Source organism: Phalacrocorax carbo, unplaced genomic scaffold (assembly GCF_963921805.1).
Source record: "Phalacrocorax carbo unplaced genomic scaffold, bPhaCar2.1 SCAFFOLD_159, whole genome shotgun sequence".
In the NCBI taxonomy this organism is placed as follows: domain Eukaryota; kingdom Metazoa; phylum Chordata; class Aves; order Suliformes; family Phalacrocoracidae; genus Phalacrocorax; species Phalacrocorax carbo.
This window is the reverse complement of record NW_026990313.1, coordinates 20,048-43,157: the sequence shown is the minus strand read 5'-3', so window position 1 is coordinate 43,157 and position 23,110 is coordinate 20,048. Positions and strand designations below refer to the sequence as shown.

At 47.2% G+C, this 23,110-nt stretch overlaps 1 protein-coding gene across 5 annotated transcripts in view; it reads right to left on the bottom strand.

The window, feature by feature from the left end:
* LOC135310998 (zinc finger protein 462-like) overlaps positions 1-23,110 on the bottom strand; it is a 77,944-nt gene that overhangs the window by 42,070 nt on the left and 12,764 nt on the right. For 3 of the 5 annotated variants that reach the window (XM_064440141.1, XM_064440142.1, XM_064440143.1), the window contains exons 5-6: positions 13,241-13,359; positions 2,336-2,527 (exon numbers count right to left, since the gene is read on the bottom strand). In XM_064440141.1, coding sequence (XP_064296211.1) covers positions 2,336-2,527; positions 13,241-13,359 — 311 coding nt within the window. The remainder of the gene's footprint in view (positions 1-2,335; positions 2,528-13,240; positions 13,360-23,110) is intronic. The other 2 variants (XM_064440146.1, XM_064440144.1) reach the window with 1 other exon arrangement.

Below are 23,110 nucleotides of genomic sequence, written 5' to 3'. Positions count from 1 at the left end.
CTTATACGTGTATAAATTAGTCACGTCCATGAAACGAGAGGGTGTACCGCACACGGAAATTGCCTTGATGCTAGAGATTGCTTTATCGCAGCGAGGAGCAACTGTGACAGTAATTCACATTCACAGTCATCAGACGGGGCCTGGACCACTGATTGAGGGGAATCGCATGGCTGATGAGGCAGCCGCGGGAGTCTGGACATTGGCAGAGGCAAAGAAACTGCATGAACAACTGCACCTGGGTGCTAAAGCCTTGGCAAAGGAGTGTGGCATCTCAATAAGAGCAGCAAGAGAAGTAGTAGCCACCTGTCCTTACTGTCAGCACTCGCCATTGTGGGAGGCAGGAGTCAACCCTCGAGGACTGGAAGCAAATGCTATCTGGCAGACTGACTTTACTGAATGTCCACAGTTGGCCCCTGGACGGCACCTCGCAATTACAATTGATACATATAGTGGAGTCATCATGGCTACTCAACATCGGAAGCAGACTGCAGCGCAGTTGACTGCGCATTGGACCACGGTAATGGCGTGGCTTGGAAAGCCCACCGAGATAAAAACAGACAATGGACCATGCTTTCAGGCTCGAAGTACCGAAGAACGGTGTAAAGCTTGGAATATTGTATTAAAACACGGCATTGCTTACAATAGCACGGGGTAGGCAATAGTTGAACGCGCTCATCGCACCTTGAAAGCAAAGATAATGCAGCTTGGGGAGGGGGAGAGGTATAAGGGAGCTATACCCGTAGCAGCTCAGCAAACTATTTTAATGCGTGCACTATATTCGCTTAATCATTTTATATGTGGGCAGGAGCAAGTTACAGCAGTGGAGAAGCACTTTGGCAAAGCTCAAGCAGGCGAGCGCTATCCGCAGGTACGAGTAAGGTTCCCAGGCAGTGAGCAACGGGAGAGAGGATGGAAACTGAGATGCCTGGGGAGGGGCTACGCCGCGGTTGAGAATGAAGGGCGCATAGAATGGGTGCCTGCAAAGTGTGTGAAAGCAGAACTGTGCAAGGATGTACAATGAATAATCCCTTTCTGAGTTGTCTCTTTGCAGGGTCTGCTGACATGGATCCTCATGCTAGCCGTACCATTGGGAAAAGAAATGAGCTCCTTGACAAGATCGCAAGCAATATTGCAGCGAGAGCGACACTGGGAAAGGGCGGCAAAAGAGAGATATGAACTGGGATTGGATAGTAATAATTGGGGGGATCTTGTTGTGTGTAGTAATCATGGTTACTTGTGGGCTGCCATTGTTATGCTGTGTTATAAGACAAATCAGAGAGCGCCTGCAAGAGTTACATGAATATAGACCTGACTGCAATATGTATCCGCTTACGCAAGTAGCTTTGTAGAACTTTTAGCGGCATGGGGAGGGGGAGATGTAGGGGAATAGACAGGGATCGGCGACCGGAAGATCACGGGCTGTGACAGAAAGAAAGACTCCTCCCCACAGGAGTGGCAGGAACAGGAAGCGCAAGAGCTATATAAGCATGTGACGCAGCTAAATAAACGGACATTTTGTATCCATCATATTGATGTCTGTGCATCACTGTCCCCAGGGTGGGTAGAGCCCTGTGTCCCGGAGATATGCGGCCCAAGATAAGTTCTCCCATAGAAGCGTACAGCAACAAGCATGCTTTGTCCACTGCTGCTTTTCCTCACAACACATGATCCACGTGGAGAGCAGTATGTTCCCCTTCTCCTGGCATTTGCAGTATCTCTATTCACTGTCATCCTTTTAAAGTAAGAACATTGCATGCTAAGAGTCTGCTGCTACACATGCAATTGGATGATTAGTTACTATCAGTCAAGTTTCAATCCTATATTCTCATCATTTGTTGCACAAGCAATAAAACTCTGTAGCCTAAATACAAGGCAAAACTCAAATATAAGCCATCTGTCCATATTTCAAACATCAGGATCTGTGTACACACCCATTTCCATAAAAAGCATAAAATAGAAAGTTGCCGAGCTATTCCCTCTACTTTTTGTGCTTAATCTTTAGTGGCTTCACTAAACTTCTCTGCTAAGATGATAAAGGGGTGTTTTTCAGAAGTGCAAATGGAATTAGATGCTCTCTTTCCCAGTGACTTTTAATGGAAGCTCTGCCACTGAAGACTTCCTATATTGTAAATCTTTGCTGAAAAGTAAGGTTAGCTTGACTTATTCCAAAGGCCAACTATTGGCAATATAAGTTGGTAATGAATAAACTGGTTAGATTCGACTGCAGGTCAAGTACTAGAACACCACCTTTATTCTTGCTTTTCATGCAACTTTGGATTTTTCATAATTGCTGCCTTAATATTTAAACAAATTCTTGCTCTGAGGCACCTCTTACCATTAGAGTCCTCCACCTCTTCAGCAGAAGTGTGGTTCTTGGAGGTGTGGTAGCCAAGTGAGGCTGAGAGGCCGACAACACGGGGTCTTGGCAGTGTCAGTGCTTTCTCATGCACTCTCAAGGAATGCTCTTTCAGCTGGCTGATTGTCATGGTGGAAAATGTGCAGGAAGAACATTTGTAGGCATGTTCACCTGGGTGAGCGAAATATAGGCAAGTCATCAGCTCAAAAAAGAAACAAAATGCGATCCCCATTCTTTTCCTGCTGAACTCAGCAGTAAAATTCCCATGGCCTCCTTCAGTGTGAGACTTAATTCCAAAGAGAACAAACTATGTGCATTTCCCTGTTGAAGCAGTCTGGAGTCTGCAGGTACAGACACCCACTTTGGGACCAAAGTTTTGCTTTCTGACAACTCTAGATTCTTGTTAAATGACTTATGCCAGAAAGCAAAGACCAGACTCTTAGCATGCCTGTGTTGTATGGTATAAGAAGAAAACAGAATCTTGGATGAAAATAGAGCCCCTTGACTACAGCATTTCCAAATTTCTTAGGGAGGAAATGAAGGGTGAAGTCCTCTGTGTTTTTCCATGCAACACATCCAGAATCATTACTAAAGAAACTAGAAGGAGACTATAAAATGTTAACTGAGATACTTAAAAAGAAAAAACAACCCAAAATAAAAAAAAAACAACAAAACAAACCATCCACTGCCTCCCCCCGCATTTAATTCAAGGAGGATCCCATTTTCCTTATATGAAACCTGCCTCCAGGCAGGAATGAGCTCCATAGAACTAGTAACCAAGTCAAGGTTGGTTTACTACAAGAAGTGGAAATGGCAGTACCAAGAGCAGTACATATTTATAGGGCTATGGGAAAGCATATTATAGAAAAATATTAAAAGAAGTTAAATAAGAGAAATAATGAACAGTAGTGAATTTGGTTCCAAATACATTCCAAGTCATGAAGACAGAATACAATAGGAAACAAATTCCCAAGACAAGACCTGTTCTGTGTTAAACATGGAGGCACCTGAAAGAAAAAGTGACATGTCCAACATAAATGATGTGATGTTATATGTGTGGCAAGTAATTGTTCTGGAAGTCAATTCTCTGGAATCGACTTCCAGAACAGTAGCCTGGAGAAGAGAAGGCTGGGGGGGGACCTTATCAATACTTATGAATATCTAAAGGCCGGGCTCTTTTCAGTGGTGCCCAACGCCAGGCCAAGGGGCCACGGGCACAAGCTGGAACACGGGAAGTTCCACCTGAACATGAGGACAAACCCCTTTGCTGTGCGGGTGCCAGAGCAGGGGCACAGGCTGCCCAGAGAGGCTGTGGGGTCCCTTCCCTGGAGATATTCACCCCCTGCCTGGACGCGGCCCTGTGCCCCTGCTCTGGGGGTGCCTGCTCAAGCAGGGGGTGGGATGGGATGGGCTCCAGAGGGCCCTTCCAACCCCCACCAGTCTGGGATTCTGTGAAGTGCCGCTTCCAGGTAAAAGAGGTACACTGACTACATGCAAGTTGTGCATAAAATGATAAAACTAATACAAGAGTGAAATACTCATGAAGAATAATGGAAGGATAAGAGCTCTGATTATGAAAGAGGCAGGAAAATGTTTTTCATTTCTCAACAAAATTAACGAACAAGGTTCTAGAACAGAATGGTTTCAAACATCAGAAATAAGTGAACAAAAAGAGAAGAAAAAGTATCACAGCCAGTCATAACAAGCACATAAAGATTAGCAACCATTGTACATGAAAATACCACACACACCCCACAAAACTCCTATGCTAATCACAGGGACAAAATACAGACTCTTAGAAGCCCACATTGGTGTATCTGAAAAAGATACACGAGAGTGAAATGGTGAAACAAAATGTCACGCATGGTTTCTTTTCAAAATTACATTCTGCACCTGAATATTATTGCCACAGAGCTATTGTCAGTTTACAGAGATAAAGAAAATGGTTTTCATAAAGCATGTATGATGGATTGATTAATGCAAAAGGATGAACTAAAGATAAAAATATGTAGGCCCCCACAATTTGCTAAATATAAGCAATTCCTGGCAGGCACCAGTTGTCTTTTAACATACAATCACAATAAGAAATTAAAGAAAACTGAAGACTACTACAAATTAAGAAATTAGAAAAAAAGCTAGTAACTCTATTCCCTATTTATCAATAACAGTTCAGGTGGACAGCACCATGTGAAAATGTGTTTGGTTTCAGAGGCAAAACTATAGTTTTCATTAGTGTGAATCCACAGAAGTTATGAAATTTTCTACTGCTAATTTTGCATCTCATAATAATTATTTTGGAATATATAAATAAGTGTATCTTCATAATTTTTCCATGGGACTGTCTCAACACCTGAGATGCATCATGTCCTAGATGATTTAGACTCTGGGCAAAAACTCTAGGTTATAGTCTGATTCAAAGTGAAAACAAATTACAGCACATTCAGCGATATTACATACAGTTCTGCTCTATGCCAAAGGAAGCAGCACATACTGAATGAGAACAAATGCTAGATGCTTACAAGAACCAAATGGTTCTTATAAGGGTATGTGGAAGGAAAGCATCTGTTCTTTTAAGGGTATCTGGTCAAGCGACTTCTTCAACACAAAAAAAAAAAGATAAGAAAAAGGAGGAAGCCATGTTCTTCATCCAGGGGGACAAACCCGGCCAACAAATGATAAGGGAGGCAGTGATGAGAACCAAACCTGGTCAGTCACACTAATTGATGAGGATGTGTGAGTGTGAGAATGTTTATACCAGCAAGGTCAGGGACCTTGTCAATTGGGAAACCAAGGGAAAAAGGGGGAAACCAGAAACAAAGATATATAGACAATGACAAGAAACAAAGTAAGTCACACTAATTGATGGTCTACCAAGAAACCACAGGTTCCATTTCCAGGAAGAACAACCTGGACTTTGCAACTGAGAAGATTGCAAACCAGGGGGGATCCCAGATACTGGACTGGGAGGGGTGCAGGAATCCATAGAACTATACAAACTCATGAGGTGACATACAGGGGGAAGGGGGGGCAGGAAGGAACAAAAAGGGTGGTAGACAGAAAGGGGTATAAAAGGGACCAGTCACGTGTAAGATGGGGCCAATCGGTATGTTTGCCTGACTGATCCTTGTGCTTGATCACCACAGTCTGTCCTGTCTTCTTACATCTTCTTATTAAATCTTTGCATAATCTCACTCTATCCTGCGCACGTGTATGCTGCAAGGACTAAGTGCCAGCTACTGGCAAGACCTGTGTGAGTGGAATCTGGTGCCAGCTACTGGAATCAGACTGGGGGTATAGGTGACCCTGGCCTGTGGTGTCATATACTGGCATGAGTGGGGGTCTTTAACCTCCATCCACTGGGGCGGGAACAGTATGTGTATCAACAACCAGTTACTGGGAGGGACTGGTATGAATGAGGTGAGTGAGGAGCTCTGCACCAGTGGCTGGAGCGGGACCGTGGGTCACAGCCCATGTGCCTGGTGCCAGGCTTCCCCATACTGAGTGTGCATGGGGGGGTGTACTGACTAGAAAACTTCAAGTTGGACTAGCCACTGGTCCCAGTGGAGGAGGCAGCTGCTCCTAACATCCCTTAACAGTTCTAGCTATTATGCAAGAATGCATTTTATAATAAATGGAGTTTGACCACTCCCCAAAAGATAATGGACATGAGGAGACTGAGTGAAAGACACCTGGATTTTTACAACTGCCAAGGCACTTTAAATAAATGTATGGGTATGCTGCACATCTTTAAGAATAAATAAAATAACAGAATATCTACAAGACAGAGAGGAAAAAAAAAACTTTTAACAAATGAAAATCACAGAAACACTATGTTACTGGAAGATTGGTGGAAAAGATCCACAAGGTTATTATTCAATAGGGATATATTGCTAAAGAACTTACTGGAAACAAAACAGGGAAAAGAGAGACCCAGAGAAAGAGAGAGTGCCACAAAGAGTGTTCTGAACTCAGAAAGCAAGTGAGCATCTGATCAAGACACAGCATGAGCCCAATGCAGAGTGTACATGTGACACAGATAGAGACCACATGCTCTGAAAGAGTCTGCATGACAAAGAACCATGAAAGAAAATGTGACCAACCCAGAGGGAGAGAGACCACACACAACCCAGAGAAAGAGAGCATGCACAAGCCAGAGAGAGAGAGACACCCAGAGAGGAAGAAAGAGCATGTGATCCAGAGGCAGAGAAAGCATGTGACCCAGAGAGAGAGCATGACACAGACAGAGTGAGTGTGACCAAGAGAGACAGAGAGCAAGCATGACCCAGAGGGAATGTAAGCATGGCCCAGAGAGAGAGATAGCGTGAACCAGATAGAGCACAACTCAAAGAAAGATATAAAGTGAGTGTGACCTAGAGACAGAGACACAGAGAGAGACTGAGACAGAGAGAGCTACAGAGAGAGTGTTTGACTGAGAGAAAGAGACAGAGAGAGTGCGTGTCTTGGAAAGACATAGAGCATGACCCAGAGACAAAGTGACCAAGACAAAGTGACTGAGACAGAGAGAACATGTTGGGGTGGGGGAAGCATGGCCTAGAGGATGGGAGATAGCATGACCCAGGGGGTGGGGGTGTGACCCAGAGAGAGAGTGTGTGACCAACAGAGAGAGAATGTCCCATAGAGAAAGAGCGTGTGAGCTGGGGGTGTGACACAGAGAGAGCGTAACCCACAGAGGGAGACCATGTGAACCAGAAAGGGAGGGTGCACATGACTCCGAGAAAAAGAGAGCTTGACCCAGAGAGAGATGGTGAGGATGACCCAGCAAGAGAGCGAGTGTAGCCCAGAGAGAGAAAGTGACCCAGAGCGAAAGAGAAAAAAAGACTGCTGCCTGGAGCGGGCGGCCATCCATACATAGGGGGCAACTCAAAGAGAGCATGAGTGTGTGTGACCCAGAAAGAGAGAGGGGCAGCTCAACCCATAAAAAGAGAAAGAGACCCACAAAATGGGGGGAGATCCAGAGGAAGAGAGAGCTTCCAGGACAGAGAGAGGGGGAGAGAGGTCGGCCAAGAATGAAGAAGAGAGAGACGGGGAGCGTGAATTAAAGGAAGACAGAGTGTGCACAACACAGGGGGGTGGGGTGGTGACCCAGAGAGAGAGGAAGCAAGAGACCCACAGAGAGACAGGGCGGGAAGATAGAGGGGGGGGGTGAGAGATGTCAGGTGGGGGAGTGGGCAACCAAGACAGACAGACAGAGGTCAAAACAGAGAGAAAAAGAGAGGGGTGGATGGACCTAGAATGAGACCCAGAGAGAGAAAGAGAAAGCAAGAGTAAGAGAGGTCAGCCAAGCGGGGGGGGGGGGGGCATGGGGGACAGAGGGAGAGAGAAGGCAGGACAAAAGGGGGTTGGGGAACCAAAGGGAGGAGGTGATGACCCAGAGGGAGAGAGAGTGGGTGTGATAAAAGACATGGGGTGGGGTGGGGGGAGGGTAAGGGAGGGAATGACAGGAATGACACACACGACCCAGAGAGAGAAGGCATGGGAGGGGGTGTGAACAGAGAGAATTAATAACTCAGCGAAAGAGACAGAGAGCATGTAACCTGGTGGGAGGGAGGGAGGGTTGCAGAGAAACATATAGTTTGACCAAAGACAGCGAGAGCATGACCAACAGACGGGTGGGGGGCAGTGAGAGAGAAAGAGAGGGGCCAGCCCAGAGAAAGAAAGCGAGAGAGGTTGGCCTGGAAAAAGAGAGCGAGAGGACAGCCCAAATGAGGTGGCAGCAACCAGCAGAGGGCAACTCACAGAGAGAATGAACAAGTGTGACCAAAAAAAGGAAAGAGAGAGTGTGGGCCAGGGGTTGGGGTGGGAGAGTGACACTGCCAAAAATAGGGGGGGGGGGGAGAGGGAGAGATGGGCCAAGAATTACAGATAAAGGATGACCCAACAGGGAGGGGGAGATATGCATATATACCCTGAGAGAGAGGGATGGGGAAGCAACAAAGAGAGAAATACAGATAAAAGATGACCCAAGGAGAAAAACAGACAGGTCACCCAACTCAGAAAAAGAGAGCATGCAACCCCAATGAGGGGGGAGAGTGCAACCCAGAGAGGGAAAGAGACCCAGAAAGAGAAAGAGGGTGACCAGGGTGTATGGGTGTGACCCAGAAAGAGAAAATGAGAGAGAGCATGTTGCTCTGAGAGAGATAATGACCAGGGAGGGGATGCAGGGAAGGAGAGTGAGGCGGGGGGCAACCCAGGCGGAGGGGAGGGAGACAGAGACACTGACCCATAGGGAGAGCGCATGACCCAGAGAGAGATCACAAGAGCACAAATCGGGGAGGGAGGGAGAGAGCACTTGAACCAGAGATTCAAATAGAATGCATAACCCAGAGAAAGAGAGCACAACCCAGAGATAGAGTGCATATGTGTGACCCAGAGACAGAGAAAGCGCACATGACCCAAAGAGCAAGAGATTGCACAGGTCCCAAAGAATGTGACCCAGAGAGCGAGAGTGTGTGCATGCAACCCAAAGCTTATAACCCAGAAAGAGAGAGCATGTGACCCAGAGAGCAAGAGCATACTCTCTCTAGAGGGAGAGCTTGAATATAATAATACATTATTATAATATCATATCAGGCTTGCCCATGACAAACTGTGGGATGACATGCCAAGGTTAGAGGGACGGGGTGCTAGCGAGGGCCCTCAGCCTGTTGCTCTGAGATGTGTTAGCTACATTGCAGCACACGAAGTCTTACAGACATGAGCCAGGGGCTCCTGAGCTAATAGGAGCCAACAGGGGAACACCGGGGAAACATCTCAAAAGAATTAAGGGGTGTTCCTGTAAGAGGGTGACATGGCTGGCACCCCAACTGAAGTGCCTCTACACCAATGCACACAGCATGGGCAACAAACAGGAGGCGTTGGAAGCCACCATCCTGCTAGAAAGCTACAACCTAGTTGCCATTACTGAAACTTGCTGGGAAAAATCCCATGACCGGAGTGCAGCTATCAATGGCTACAGGCTGTTCAGAAGGGACAGGCAAGGAAGGAGGGCCGGAGGGGTTGCCCTCTACATCAAGAAATGGATAGAGTATGAAAAGCTGTCTCTGAAGAATAGCCACAAGCAGGTCGAAAGCTTATGGGCAAGAATTAGAGACCGAGGCAACAAAGGGAACCTTGTGGTTGGTGTCTACTACAGGCCGCCTGATCAAGTGGAGCCTATTGACAAAGCCTTCTTATGCCAGCTACAGGAGGCATCATGCTCACAGGCTCTTGTCCTGCTGGGGAACTTCAACCAACCCGACATCGGCTGGAAAAGTAGCACAGCAAGCTGTAGGCAATCCAGGAGACTCCTGGAGTGCATCGAGGATAACGTCTTAAGCCAGGTAATGAAGTTGGGCAATGAAGTTGGTGAAGGGTCTAGAGAACAAGTCTTATGAGGAGCAGCTGAGGAAACTGGGGTTGTTTAGTCTGGAGAAGAGGAGGCTGAGGGGAGACCTTATTGCTCTCTGCAACTACCTGAAAGGAGGTTGTAGCAAGGTGGGGCTTGGTTTCTTTTCCCAAGTTACTAGTGATAGGATGAGAGGAAATGGCCTCAAGTTGCATCAGGGGAGGTTTAGATTGGATACTAGGAAAAATTTCTTCACTGAAGGAGTGGTCAGGCATTGGAACAGGCTGCCCAGGGAGGTGGTTGAGTCTCCATCCCTGGAGGTATTTAAAAGAAGGGTAGATGTGGTGCTTGAGGATATACTTTAGTGGTGGACTCGGCAGTGATAGGTTAGCGGTTGGACTTGATGATCTTAAGGGTCTTGTCCAACCTTAACGATTCTATGATTCTATGATTCTAAGTCTATGGGATCTGACGAGATGCATCCCAGAGTCCTGAAGGAATTAGCTGATGTAGTTGCCAAGCCACTCTCCATGACATTTGAAAAGTCACGGTAATCAGGTGAAGTCCCTGGGAACTGGAAAAAGGGGAACATTACATCCATTTTTAAAAAGAGTAGAAAGGAGGACCCTGGGAACTACTGACCTGTCAGCCTCACCTCTGTTCCTGGGAAGATCATGGAACAGATCTTCCTAGAAGCTATGCTAAGGCACATAGAGGACAGGGAGGGGATTCAAGGCAGCCAGCATGGCTTCACCAAGGGCAAGTCTTGCCTGAGCAACCTAGTGGCCTTCTATGATGGAGTGACTACATCAGTGGACGGGGAAGAGCTATGGATGTCATCTGTCTGGAATTCTGCAAGGCCTTTGACATGGTCCCCTACAACATCCCTCTCTCTAAACTGGAGAGATGTGGATTTGGTGGATGGACTGTTCGGTGGATGAGGAATTGGTTGGATGATCACATCCAGAGGGTAGGGGTCAATGGCTCAATGTCCAGATGGAGATCAGTGACAAGTGCTGTCCCTCAGGGGTCTGTACTGGGACCAGTACTATTTAATATCATCATCCGTGATATAGACAGTGGGGTCAAGTGCACCCTCAGCAAGTTTGCAGATGGCACCAAGCTGAGTGGTGAGGTTGACATGACTGAGGGACAGGATGCCATCCAGAGGGACCTGGACAAGATCAAGAAGTAGGCACATGTGAACCTCATGAGGTTCAACAAGGCCAAGTGCAGTGTCCTGCACCCGGGTTGGGGCAACCCCTGGTATCAATACAGGCTGGGGGATGGAGGGATTGAGAGCAGCCCCGCAGAGAAGGACTTAAGGGTATGGGTAGATGAAAAACTGAACATGAGCTAGCAATGTGCGCTCACAGCCCAGAAAGCCAATCATGTCCTGGGCTGCATCAAAAGAAGTGTGGCCAGCAGGTCAAGGGAGATGATTTTGCCCCTTTGCTCTGGTGAGACCCCACCTGGAGTACTGCATCCAGCTCTAGAGTCCTCAGCACAAGAAAGACATGGACCTGTTGGAGTGGGTCCAGAGGAGGGCCACAAAAATGGTCAGAGGGCTGGAGCCCCTCTGCTGTGAGGACAGGCTGAGAGAGCTGGGGTTGTTCAGCCTGGAGAAGAGAAGGCTGCGGGGAGACCTTATTGCGGCCTTCCAGTAACTAAAGGGGGAATATAGGAGGGATGGGGGCAACCTCTTTAGCAAGGCCTGTGGCAATACGTCAAGGGGTGATGGCTTTAAACTAAAAGAGTGTAGATTTAGACTAGATAGAAGGAAGAAATTTTTTACAATGAGGATGATGAGACACTGGCCCAGGTTGCCCTGAGAGGTGGTCGATGCCCCATCCCTGGAAACATTCAAGGCCAGGTTGGACGGGGCTCTGAGCAACCTGATCTAGTTGAAGATGTCCCTGCTCACTGCAGGGTGTTGGACTAGGTGACCTTGAAAGGTCCCTTCCAACCCAAACCATTCTATCATTCTATGTGACCCAGAGAAAGAGAGAATGTATGCCCCAGATAGCAAAAGAGAATGTGTGCCCCAGATTGTGACCCTGAGAAAAGCATACATGACAAAATGAGTGAGCGCACACATGATCCAAATAGACCAAGCAAGGCACCCACCACCCAGAGAGAACAAGCATGAGTGCTCACAACCCAGAGCGAGAGAGATCACAGCCTAGACCAAGAGCATGCAAGAGCATGTACGCGTGACCAGGGGAGAGGGAGAGAGCACATGTGACCCAGAGTGAGAATGCACATGCACAGCCCAGAGAACTCACATGGCCCACAGAACAAGCACATAACCCAGAGAGATAATGCAATGCAAGAGTGCACACACAACCCCAGGAGACAGAGTGCGTGACTAAAGGAGCAGGGCCTAAAGGAGCACACAATGCAGAGAGTGCACAACCGAGAGTGTACCAAGAGACAGAGAGTGTACACCCCAGCGAGAGAATGCGCGAGACAGATCGAGAGAGGATCACAGAAGGCAGAGAGAGCACACGACCCAGAAAGAGTGTGTGAGAGCATGCAACCCACAGACCAAATGTGCAATCCAGAGAGAGCATGAATTACCAAGAGAGCACAACCAAGAGAGATAATGCAAGACCCAGAGAGAGCACAAGTGTGCAACCCAGGGAGCACAAAATGCAGGGAGAGAGGAGCATGCAGTGCAGGGAGAGAGCACATATGTGTGCATGCCCCAGGGAGAGAGAGCCCATGCTCACGCACGCCCGGGGGTGGGGGGGAGCAAGGATGCACCTCACTGAGAGGGAGAGCATGTGCATACAAGTGTACACAACTGTCCAATTTTCAGCTGGGATAGAGTTAGTTTTCCTCCTAGTTGCTGGCTAGGGTTAAACCACAACAACGACCCAAAGAAAGAGCAAGAGTGCATGTGACCCAGAGTGGGCAAGCACAAGAGCATGACCCAGTCCACACAAGACAGAATGAGCCCAGTGCATGACAGAATCCCACGCTGAGAGCAACAAGAAGAAAGACCAACACAGACTAAGACACTGTGTTCCAAAGAAAGAAAGAGCGTGTGACCATGCCAGAGACAGAGAGAGGAAGAAGGTGCGACTGATAGAGACCATGTGACCACAAGAAACTAAGTGCACGACCAAGAGAGAGAAGAATAACACGACAGACAGAGACCACACACGACCACATGTAAGAGAGGGAGATCACAACCTAGATAGAGAGGGTGAACGAGTGTGACTGCATGTGAGGGAGAAAGGGAAAGCAGGCGAGTGAGTGCAACCACGCACAAGGTTGATTGAGGGGGGCACACAAGAGTGAGAGGGAGCACGCGACCACACGTGAGAGAGAGAGTGCACAACCGCACAAGAAGAGCTTGTGACCATGCAAGAGAGCACAGAGAGCACGTGTGGCTGCCCACAAGGGGGAGAGAGTGAGACCGTGCGTGAGGTTAAGCAAGAAGGAGCACACAAGAGCAAGTATGTGTGTCTGCCAGCAAGAGAAAGAGATTGAGAGGACAAGGGAGAGTGTGAGCAAGGAACTGATTGACTTACCAGCATGAGCTTTGAGTATATGGGTTTTCAAGCGGCTATTGTAAGAGGACTTGAATGGACAGAGCTTGCAACGGAATGGCTTATGGTGTCCATGATGAGTCTGCATATGGCGATCCAGACTGATCAAAAGACAGACAAAAAAAAAGGAAACAAAGTAGTAAATCATTTTAGCTATTCCTTCAGATGCAAACCAAAAACCTAGTAACAAAAATAAATTTTAAATAAGGAGGCGAGGCTCAGCTAGCCTTCTCATGCTTGTTCTTTATATCCAACAGGTCTGCTTATAGAACAAGGCAGAATCTAATCTGAGGAAGAAAGAGATCTGTGACCAATTTTATCACCCAGAATGCAAGCCACTTAAACTCAATAGGACAAAATTGCTATCAATTACATTATACCCAATCCAGACTAACAAGAGAGTCACTTATAGGATAAAGGCTATTTGAGGAAAAAACAAAAACAAACAAGAAAAACCCCAAACAGAACAATAAAAAAATTAGTACAGGATTTTTCTGTGAAGTGTTTTTGGGAAAATTTGCCCCCTTTTCTCCTCCTAAGGAAAAGAAAATATTTTTCTAGCTCTACTGAAGAAACCTCCACTTGGTTACAGCAGCAAAAGCAGATTAGACAGCCTACTCTGGGGGGGAAGGTACCAGCAAGTTGTCTATAGTCAATGACTTTTAGGAGTAAAAGGTGGCAGAGTTTCAGATGCAATGGACTGGGAGACCCTGCATGAAGCTCAACAACAGAAGAAAGGGTAGAAAAGACCAGATGCTGCTTTTCTGCAGGGGAAATCAGAGCAACAGAAAGCCTAACACTGAAGGAGGGAAAATTCATCACCCATCTCCATGGCTTCAGATCAGGATGGAGACATTTCCAATACAGCCTCTTCTTTGGGAACATTAATGCTTTGTGATATAAGTGTAGTCTGAGCCTGTTTATGCATAGCAGTGAAACAACAAGAAGGTATGGACAAGTTTGGAGAGGGTTGGTTTATTTATCATCCCCCCCCAAACCACCATCCAAATAGTTCCATGCATACTTTAGCTTTATTTCCTATTGATTGATCTAAATTGTCCTGGTTTTTTCTACTGAATATCAAGATCTAGATCAAATGGAGTCTACTCCAGCCCCTCACACTACAGAGGGTCTCACAGGATCTTTAGTCTCACACTGACAGAGCCTGAGCCAAGAAAATCCGTTTAACAGTGCTAACACCAAAGTCTGTATATGCAAAGATCTAGTGATATCAAAACAAAAAAACAGACCATATATCCAATTTCAGGGTTACTTCATAGAAACATAATATTATCATAAATCTAACAGGGAGTTTGTGACAAGATAGTTTTTCCCCCATTTCTCTGGAGTACCAGTATGTCTCCTAATTAAGAGAGGCTGAACATTCGTGGTCAGTATTTCGTTAAAAAAAAAACCCACATTTTAAATAGATGATAGAAAATGAGCTAGTATAAAACTAAAACAGGTTACCAAAGATGCATACAATGCATATCTCAAGCTCAGCACTGACTGGAACAACTACCCGTGGCACATCAGAAGCTTGTACTCAAAGAACTCCCAAGGAAGGATGCAGCTTTCCATGTTACCAGCAAGTCACTGTACAGAGCTGTGAGAGGAACCCCTCCTTACCCTCTCAGCTACCTTTACAGAATAGGTATGAGGCTCTGGGTATGGTAGATGAAGGACATGATGAGAAAGAAGAGGAGGAATCTATGCAAGTACTCGCATCAAGGTCAGATCAACCAACCCCTCGCATCAAGACCTGCATTAAGACCAGTGTCAAGAAGAAACAACAGCTGAGTTATGGTCATCAGTGACTCTCTCCTGAGCAGGATGGAGGCAACCATTTGCAGACTGGATCTTCTCTTCAGGGAAGTTTGCTGCCTCCCTTGGGCCCAAATCAGGGATGCAACCAGACAACTGATGTATAGCCTTCAGACTATTACCTACTCCTGCTCTTTCATGTGGGTACTAATGACATCGCAAAAAGGACAAATGAGATTTCAGGGCCCTGGGAAGAATGCTAAAAGATTCAGGAGCACAGGTAGTGTTTTCCTCAATCCTCCCAGTAATGGAGAGAGTCAATGGAAGAAACAGGCATGCCCAAGACATCAATACCTGGCTCCAGGACTGGTACCTTCACCAAAAATATGTTTTTTATAAGCATGGAAGAGTCTGTGAGACACAAGGTACACTGGGGCCTGACAGGATCCACCCGTCCTGATGGGGGAAATGCTTCTTTGCTCATAAGCAGGCAGGACCAATTGAGAAGGCTTTAAAATAGAATTGATGGGGGAATGGGATACCATCAGGCGAGCTGAAGGTAAGCCAAGGGTTGGCATGGCGTCGCCTGAGGGTGGCAATGCTAGTGGGGACATTTACACGGCTCCTGGGAGCATGGTGGGCTCAGGAGCATATCTGAAATGCTTGTGCAACCAACACATGCAGTATGAGAAACAAACAGGATGAACTGGAAGTGTTGGTCAGCTCCCAGACCTATGTCATTGATATTAGTGAGACTTGGTGGAATGAGTTCCATGACTGGAGTGCTGGGAAGGAGGGCTACAGGCTGTTCAGGAGGGATAGGCAGGGCAGGCGAGGTGGAGGTGTTGCACTATACTTAAGGGAGAGGTTTGATTGTACAGCCCTTACAGTTAGGGATGATGTGGTTGAGAGCCTCTGGGTGAGAATTAGGGGGATGGAAAACAAAGGAGATGATGTAGTGGGTATTTACTACCGATTGCCCAGCCAGGATGTAAGTACTGATGAGTTATTCTAAAGGCAATTAGGAGAAATCTCTGGATCAGTAGCCCTGGTCCTTATGGAAGATTTTGACTTCTCAGACATCAACTGGGAATATCATACTGCTGTGACGAGCAAGTCTCGGAAATTCCTGAAGTTTGTGAAAGATGAACATAGACTCATAGAATGGTTTAGGTTGGAAGGGACCTTCAGAGGTCATCTAGTCCAACCCCACTGCAGTGAGCAGGGACATCTTCAACTAGATCAGGTTGCTCAGAGCCCCGTCCAACCTGGCCTTGCATGTTTCCAGGGATGGGGCATCGACCACCTCTCTGGGCAACCCGGGCCAGGGTTTCACCACCCTCACAGTAAAAAATTTTTTCCTTATATCCAGTCTAAATCTCCCCTCCTTTAGTTTAAAACCATCACCCCTTGTCCTGTCACAGCAGGCCTTGCTAAAGAGGTTGCCCCCATCCCTCCTATATTCACCCTTTAGGTATTGAAAGGCTGCAATAAGGTCTCCCTGCAGCCTTCTCTTCTCCAGGCTGAACAACCCCAGCTCTCTCAGCCTGTCCTCATAGTAGAGGTGCTCCAGTCCTTGGATCCACTCCAACAGGTCCATGTCCTTCTTGTGCTGAGGGCTCCAGAGCTCAGTGAGCCAACTAGGAAAGATGCCCTCCTAGACTTGCTGTTTCTGAATAGAGAAGGACTCGTGGGAGATGTGATAGTAGGTGGCTATCTTAGCCACAGTGATCACAAAATGACTGAGTTTAAAATTTTCAGTGTAATGAGAAAAAAAGTCAGCAGAGTTGCTACCCTGGACTTCAGGAGAGCAAACTTTAAGCTATTCAGGGAGCTACTTAGCAGAGTCCCCTGGGAATCTGCTTTTGAGGGCTTAGGAGTCCACGAGTGCTGGTCAGTCTTTAAGAACCACCTTTTAGAGGCACAGGAGTAGGCAATCCCATTTTGCTGAAATTCAAGCAAGCAGGGCAGAAGACCAGCTTGGCTGAACAGGGAACTCCTTGTGGAACCCAAGAGGAAAAAGAAATTGTATGTTCTCTGGAAGCGAGGTCAGGCTTCACAGGAAGATTACAGAGCTATGGTTCATATATGCAGGGAGAAGACACGAAAGGCCAAAGATCAACTACAGTTGAAACTGGACAGTGTTGTGTCAGACAGCAAGAAAGGCTTTTTTAAGTACATTAATAGCAAGAAGAGCTCTAAAGAAAACATTGGACCGATACTTGTTGAAGATGGTCACCTGACTAACAGGGAAGAAAAAAGCAGAAGCAGTCAATGAGTTTTTTGCCTCAGTCTAATAATATTGATAGACCTTAGGCTGCCCGGTCCTCTGAGTTGGAGGACCATGACTGCAGGAAAAATGACTTTCCATTTGTGGACACTGAAATTGTAAGGGACCAGCTGTATCAGTTGAATGTTCATAAGTCCATGGGGCCTGATGGGATTCATCCCAGAGTACTGAAGGAGCTAGCAGATGTATGGCAGGATACCCCTCAATCATCTACCTAAGGTCTTGGGAGTCTGGGGAGGTCCCTGCTGACTGGAAGCTAGCCAATGTTATTCCAGCTTACAAGAAGGGTGTGAGGGAAGATCCAGGGAACTACAGACCTGTTAGTCTAACCTCAGTTCCTGGAAAAATTATAGAGAAGATCATACTGAGTGTTATTGAAAGGCATTTAAAGGACAATGCAATCATCAGGCACAGTCAACATGGGTTCACAAAGGGAAAGACCTAACTAATTTGATATCCTTCTATGTTAAGGTCACCTGCCTAGTAAATGAAGGGAAGGTGGTGGATGTAGTTTTTCTAGATTTTAGTAAGGCTTTTGATAATGTCCCTCACAGCATCCTTCTGGACAAGTTGTCCAACTCTGAGGTGAGAGGGTTCACAGTGCTTTGGGTGAAGAACAGGCTGAAGGGCAGAGCTCAAAGTGTTGTAGTGAATGGGGCTACATCTGGCTAGTGACCAGTCACCACCAGTGTTCCTCAGGGCTCAATTCTAGGGCCAGCTCTGTTCAATCTTTTTATCAACAATCTGGATGCAGGAGTTGAATGCACCATTAGCAAGTTTGCTGATGATACCAAACTGGGAGGTGCTGTTGACCCTCTTGAGGGACAAGAAGCCTTGCAGAGGGATCTAGATAGACTGGAGCATTGGGCAATAAGCAGCAGCGTGAAATTTAACAAGTCCAAATGCCAGATTCTGCACCTGGGATGGAGTAATGCCGGGCACAAGTATAGATTGGGAGAGGAGTGGCTGGCGAGCAGCCCTGCAGAAAGGGATCTGGGGGCGCTGGTTGACAGCAGGCTCAGTATGAGTCAGTAGTGTGCCCTGGCAGCCACGAGGGCAAACCGCATCCTGGGGTGCATCAAACACAGTATAACCAGCCACTCAAAAGAGATGATGATCCTGCTATAGTCAGCGTTGGTGTGGCCTCACCTTGAGTGCTGTGTGCCGTTCTGGGACCCACAATTTAAGAAGGATGTGAAGGTCCTTGAATGCATCCAGAGGAGAGCAACAAAGCTGGCGAAAGGGCTGGAAGGAATGTCCTATGAGGAGCAGATGAGGGCTCCAAGTTTATCTAGTTTGGAGAAAAGGAGGCCAAGGGGCAACCTCATTGCTCTCTACAGCTTCATGAGGAGGGGAAGTGGAGAGGGAGGTGCTGATCCCTTCTCCCTGGCATCCAGTGACAGGACGCATGGCAATGGTTCAAAGCTGTGCCAAGGGAGGTTCAGACTTGATGGTAGGAAGAATTTCTTTACTGAGAGGGTGGTCAAACACTGGAACAGGCTTCCTAGAGAGGTGGTCAATGCCCCAAGCCCGTCAGTGTTTAAGAGGCATATGGAAAATGACCTTAACATACTTTAACTTTTGGTCAGCCCTGAAGTGGTCAGGCAGTTGGATTAGATGATAGCTGTAGGCCCCCTCCAACTGAACTATTCTTTTCTATTCCAGTCTAGTCTAGTCTAGGGCTACAGGGAATGTCTGAGGCTTCTCACTGAGGATGGAGCAGAGGAAAACTGCCTCCTTGCCTACAGGAGGTGTGTGCTGGTTGAGGAGCTGTGTTACCAGGTTAAGGGAGCTGCAGGAGGTCAGACAACTGCAGAGCATCAGAGATTACGAGGAAAAGATTAACAGGATCTTCTCATAGATCCTGCAGAAACAAGAGCCCAAACTCCCAGTTGTACTGAAGAAGGGGCAGCCAATGTCTGTATTTATCACGTTGGGAAATGGAGACTACCAAGATGGGAAAGCCTGGAAGCTTTTGATATCCGGCACAGCTCCTGCTTCACCAGCAGATCTGCAGCTATAGAATAGGGGCTGGGAGCTCTGTCTAGTGAAGCATCAGAGCTGGCTGCACCTGAACCATGCAACAGCACCGGGGGAAGTGGTGAATGATAGTAGTGGGAGACTCTCTTCCACAGGGAGATGCAGAACTGAGCTACTGTACAGAGAGGTTTGCTGCTTGCCAGGAACTCAGATCCAGGATGTTAATAAGCAACTGCCAAGGCCTGCTTTGCCGGTTTTGACTGAAAAAGAGTTAATTCTCTTCACTGTAGCACCTGTAGTAGTCAGGGACCTTTCCAGCTTCCCATGCTCTGCCATGTGGGCAAGAAGCCAGGAGGGGCAGGGCCACAGCCAAGTCAGCTGACCCCGACTGGCCAATGGGATATTCATTCCGTACCATGTGACACCATGACCAGTATATTAACCGGGGCAGCTGGTGCATGGGGGTGAGTGTGGCTTTGGCTTGGGGACTGGTGGTGTTGGGTTGGTAGGCGGCTGTATCGTGTGTGGTTTGTTTTGGTGGTTCATTCTTCCTTCCACCTGGCCCGGGTCATGCCTCTCTTGTTATTTTCCTTTTCATTGCATTATTGTTGCTGTTATTGTTTTATTTTGGTGGTTTATTATGGTGATTGTGACTGCTTTATTGAATGCCTCTGGGTTAAAGTCAAAGGGGTCATCTCTAAGCAGGACCCCACAGCGGGCATCTGCTATCGACCTCCTAACCATGATGACAAAACCGACAAAGCGACATTTGGGGCACTAAAGCAAGCTTCTGAGCAACAGAACCTGGTCCTGATGGGTGACTTCAACTACCCAGACATCTGCTGGAAGAACAATACGACAGCTTACATGTCATCCACCAAGTTCCTGGAATGCATAGAGGACTGTTTCCTGATACAAATGTTAGATGTGCCAACCAGGAAGGAGGCGCTGCTGGACTTGCTATTCACAAACCGAGAAAGCCTGCTTTGTAATATCTTGGTTAGTGATAGCCTTGGCTGCAGTGACCACAATATTGTGGAGTTCGGGACCCTGCTGAGTGTGCTGAAGGTCAGTACTAAGACAAAGATTCTGGATTTTAGAAGAGCAAACTTCAGTGCACTCAGGGCTCAATTGGGAGGGATTCAATGGGAGGCTTCCATGGAAGATAAAGGAGCTAGTAAGAGCTGGGAGTTCTTCAAGAACTCTCTATTGGAAGCACAAAGCCAATTTATCCCCTACAAAGGAAAGGGAAGTAAGCAGAGCAAGAGGCCCCCTTGGCTCAGCCATGACCTCCTGGGTCTACTCACATCCAAAAGGGAAGCATACCAGAGATGCAGAAGTGGAGGATTATCTGCCGAGAGCTACAAGGGCATTGCCAGAGTGTGCAGAGATGCAGTTAGAAAAGCAAAAGCCCAACTCAAGTTGAAACTGGCTGTAGATGTGAAAAATAACAAGAAAGGGTTCTTCAGACATGTCAACCACAAGCAGAAAAAGAAGGAGAACATAGGCCCACTGTTAAATGGAAAAGGAGAGTCAGTCACCAATGATGATGAAAAGGCAGAGGTCCTCAACACCTTCTTCACCTCTGTCTTTACCAGCACTGTAGGGTCCCAGGCTTTGGGAACAAAATTGCCAATTGAACCAAACACCGACCCACCATCGGTGAAGGAAGAGTTAGTATATGAATTACTACAGGAGCTTGACCCCCACAAATCAATGGGCCCTGACACCATCCACCTGAGGGTGTTGAGAGAGCTGGCTGACATCATCGCAAGGCCACTCTCTATAATCTTCGAGAAGTCATGGAGAACGGAGAATGTCCCAGAGGACTGGAGGAAGGCAAATGTTACCCCTATGTACAAGAAGGGCTCGAGGGAGGATCCGGGTAACTATAGGCCCATCAGCCTTACTTCAATCCCTGGGAAATTTATGGAACGAATCCTCCTGGGGGCCATCACAAGTCAATTGAAGCACGTGATTGGGAAAAGCCAACATGGCTTCACTAAAGGCAGATTGTGCTTGACAAACCTGGTGGCCTTCTATGACAGTGACTTGCCTGGTTGACATGGGGCAGGCAGTGGTCACTGTCTACCTAGACTTCTCCAAGGCCTTTGATATGGTCCCCCACAGTCTCTTCCTGGAGAAACTAATGCGTTATGGCCTAGACAAATGTTCTGTGCAGTGGGTGGGGACCTGGCTGACAGGCCGCACCCAAAGGGTGGTGGTAAATAGCTCTTTCTCAAACTGGCAACCTGTCACTAGTGGAGTCCCCCAGGGATCGATATTGGGCCCAATGTTATTCAACATCTTTATAAGTGATCTGGACAACGGCATCAAGTGTAGCCTGATGAAGTTTGCTGATGACACCAAGTTGAGTGGGGAAGTAGACACTCCAGAAGGGAGAGCTGCTCTGCAGGAAGATCTGGATAGGCTGGAGGAGTGGGCCAGCAAGAACCTTATGAAGTTCAACAAGGAAAAGTGTAAAGGTCTTGCACCTGGGAAAACATAATCCAGGAGTGCAGCACAGACTGGGATCCACCTGGTTGGAGAGCAGCTCTGTGGAAAGGGACCTGGGGGTCCTGGTGGACAGAAAGCTCAACATGAGCGAACAGTGTGCTGCTGTGGCCAAGAAGGCCAACAGGATGCTGGGTTGCATCAAAAAGGGCATCGCCAGCAGAAATAAAGAAGTCATTATCCCGCTCTACTCAGCGCTTGTCAGGCCACACCTGGAGTACTGTGTGCAGTTCTGGTCCCCTCTATACAAAAAGGATGTGGCCAGGCTGGAAGGGGTCCAGAGAAGGGCCACCAAGATGATCAAAGGACTGGGAAGGCTGCCATACGAGGATAGGCTGGGAGAGCTGGGTTTGTTCAGCCTTGAGAAAAGGAGGCTCAGAGGGGATCTCATCACCACGTACCAGTACTTAAGGGGTAGCTACAAAGAAGATGGAGACTCCCTTTTTACAAGGAGTCACATGGAGAGGACAAGGGGGAATGGACACAAATTGCTCTCGGGGAGATTCCGATTGGACACGAGAGGAAAATTTTTCACAGTGAGGAAAGTCAACCATTGGAATAATCTCCCCAGGGAAGTGGTTGACTCAGCCACATTGGACACCTTCAAGAGTCGTCTGGACAGGGTGCTGGGCCATCTTGTCTAGACTGCACTCATCCTAGAAAGGTTGGACTAGATGATCCCTGAGGTTCCTTCCAACCTGTGATTCTGTGATTTTAAGTATTAAACTGTTCTTATCTCAACCCACGAGCTTTACTTTGCTGCTTCTCTCCCCCGTCCTGCCAGTGGGGGAGCGAGCGAGCGGCTGTGTGGGGCTGAGTTGCCAGCTGGGGCTAAACCACAACAGTCTCTTTTGGCACACAATGTGGGGCTCAGAGGGTTTGAGATAATAACAGTTGCTGGTCACAGCACCATGTTCTCCTTTTTTCAGTTCGTGTTAAAGATTGGTGTTGGTTTGCTTCTTCTGCTGTGATTAGTCATGTTATGTCTACGAGGTTTGTTATGCAAACACTGGTTTTCAGCTTTATCTGGTATTTGGGGTTTTTGCTGAAACCGTTACTGTACTTTGGATACCACCTTGTTGAGGCAATTAGCAATTATACCTCCTCCTCTGAGAGATTTTATATGGAGGAAATACAGAATGGTATCTTTGCACCTTTTTTCTATGATGTCTCCGCCTTTATTGCAACAACCTTTTTGTATCTTGAACATCCTTGGATAGTTATACTTATTGTTAGTTTTTGGGCATGTTGTTTTGGTTTTGGCTAAGGTTAGAAAGCAACTTAAGAATATCACCCAGAGATCT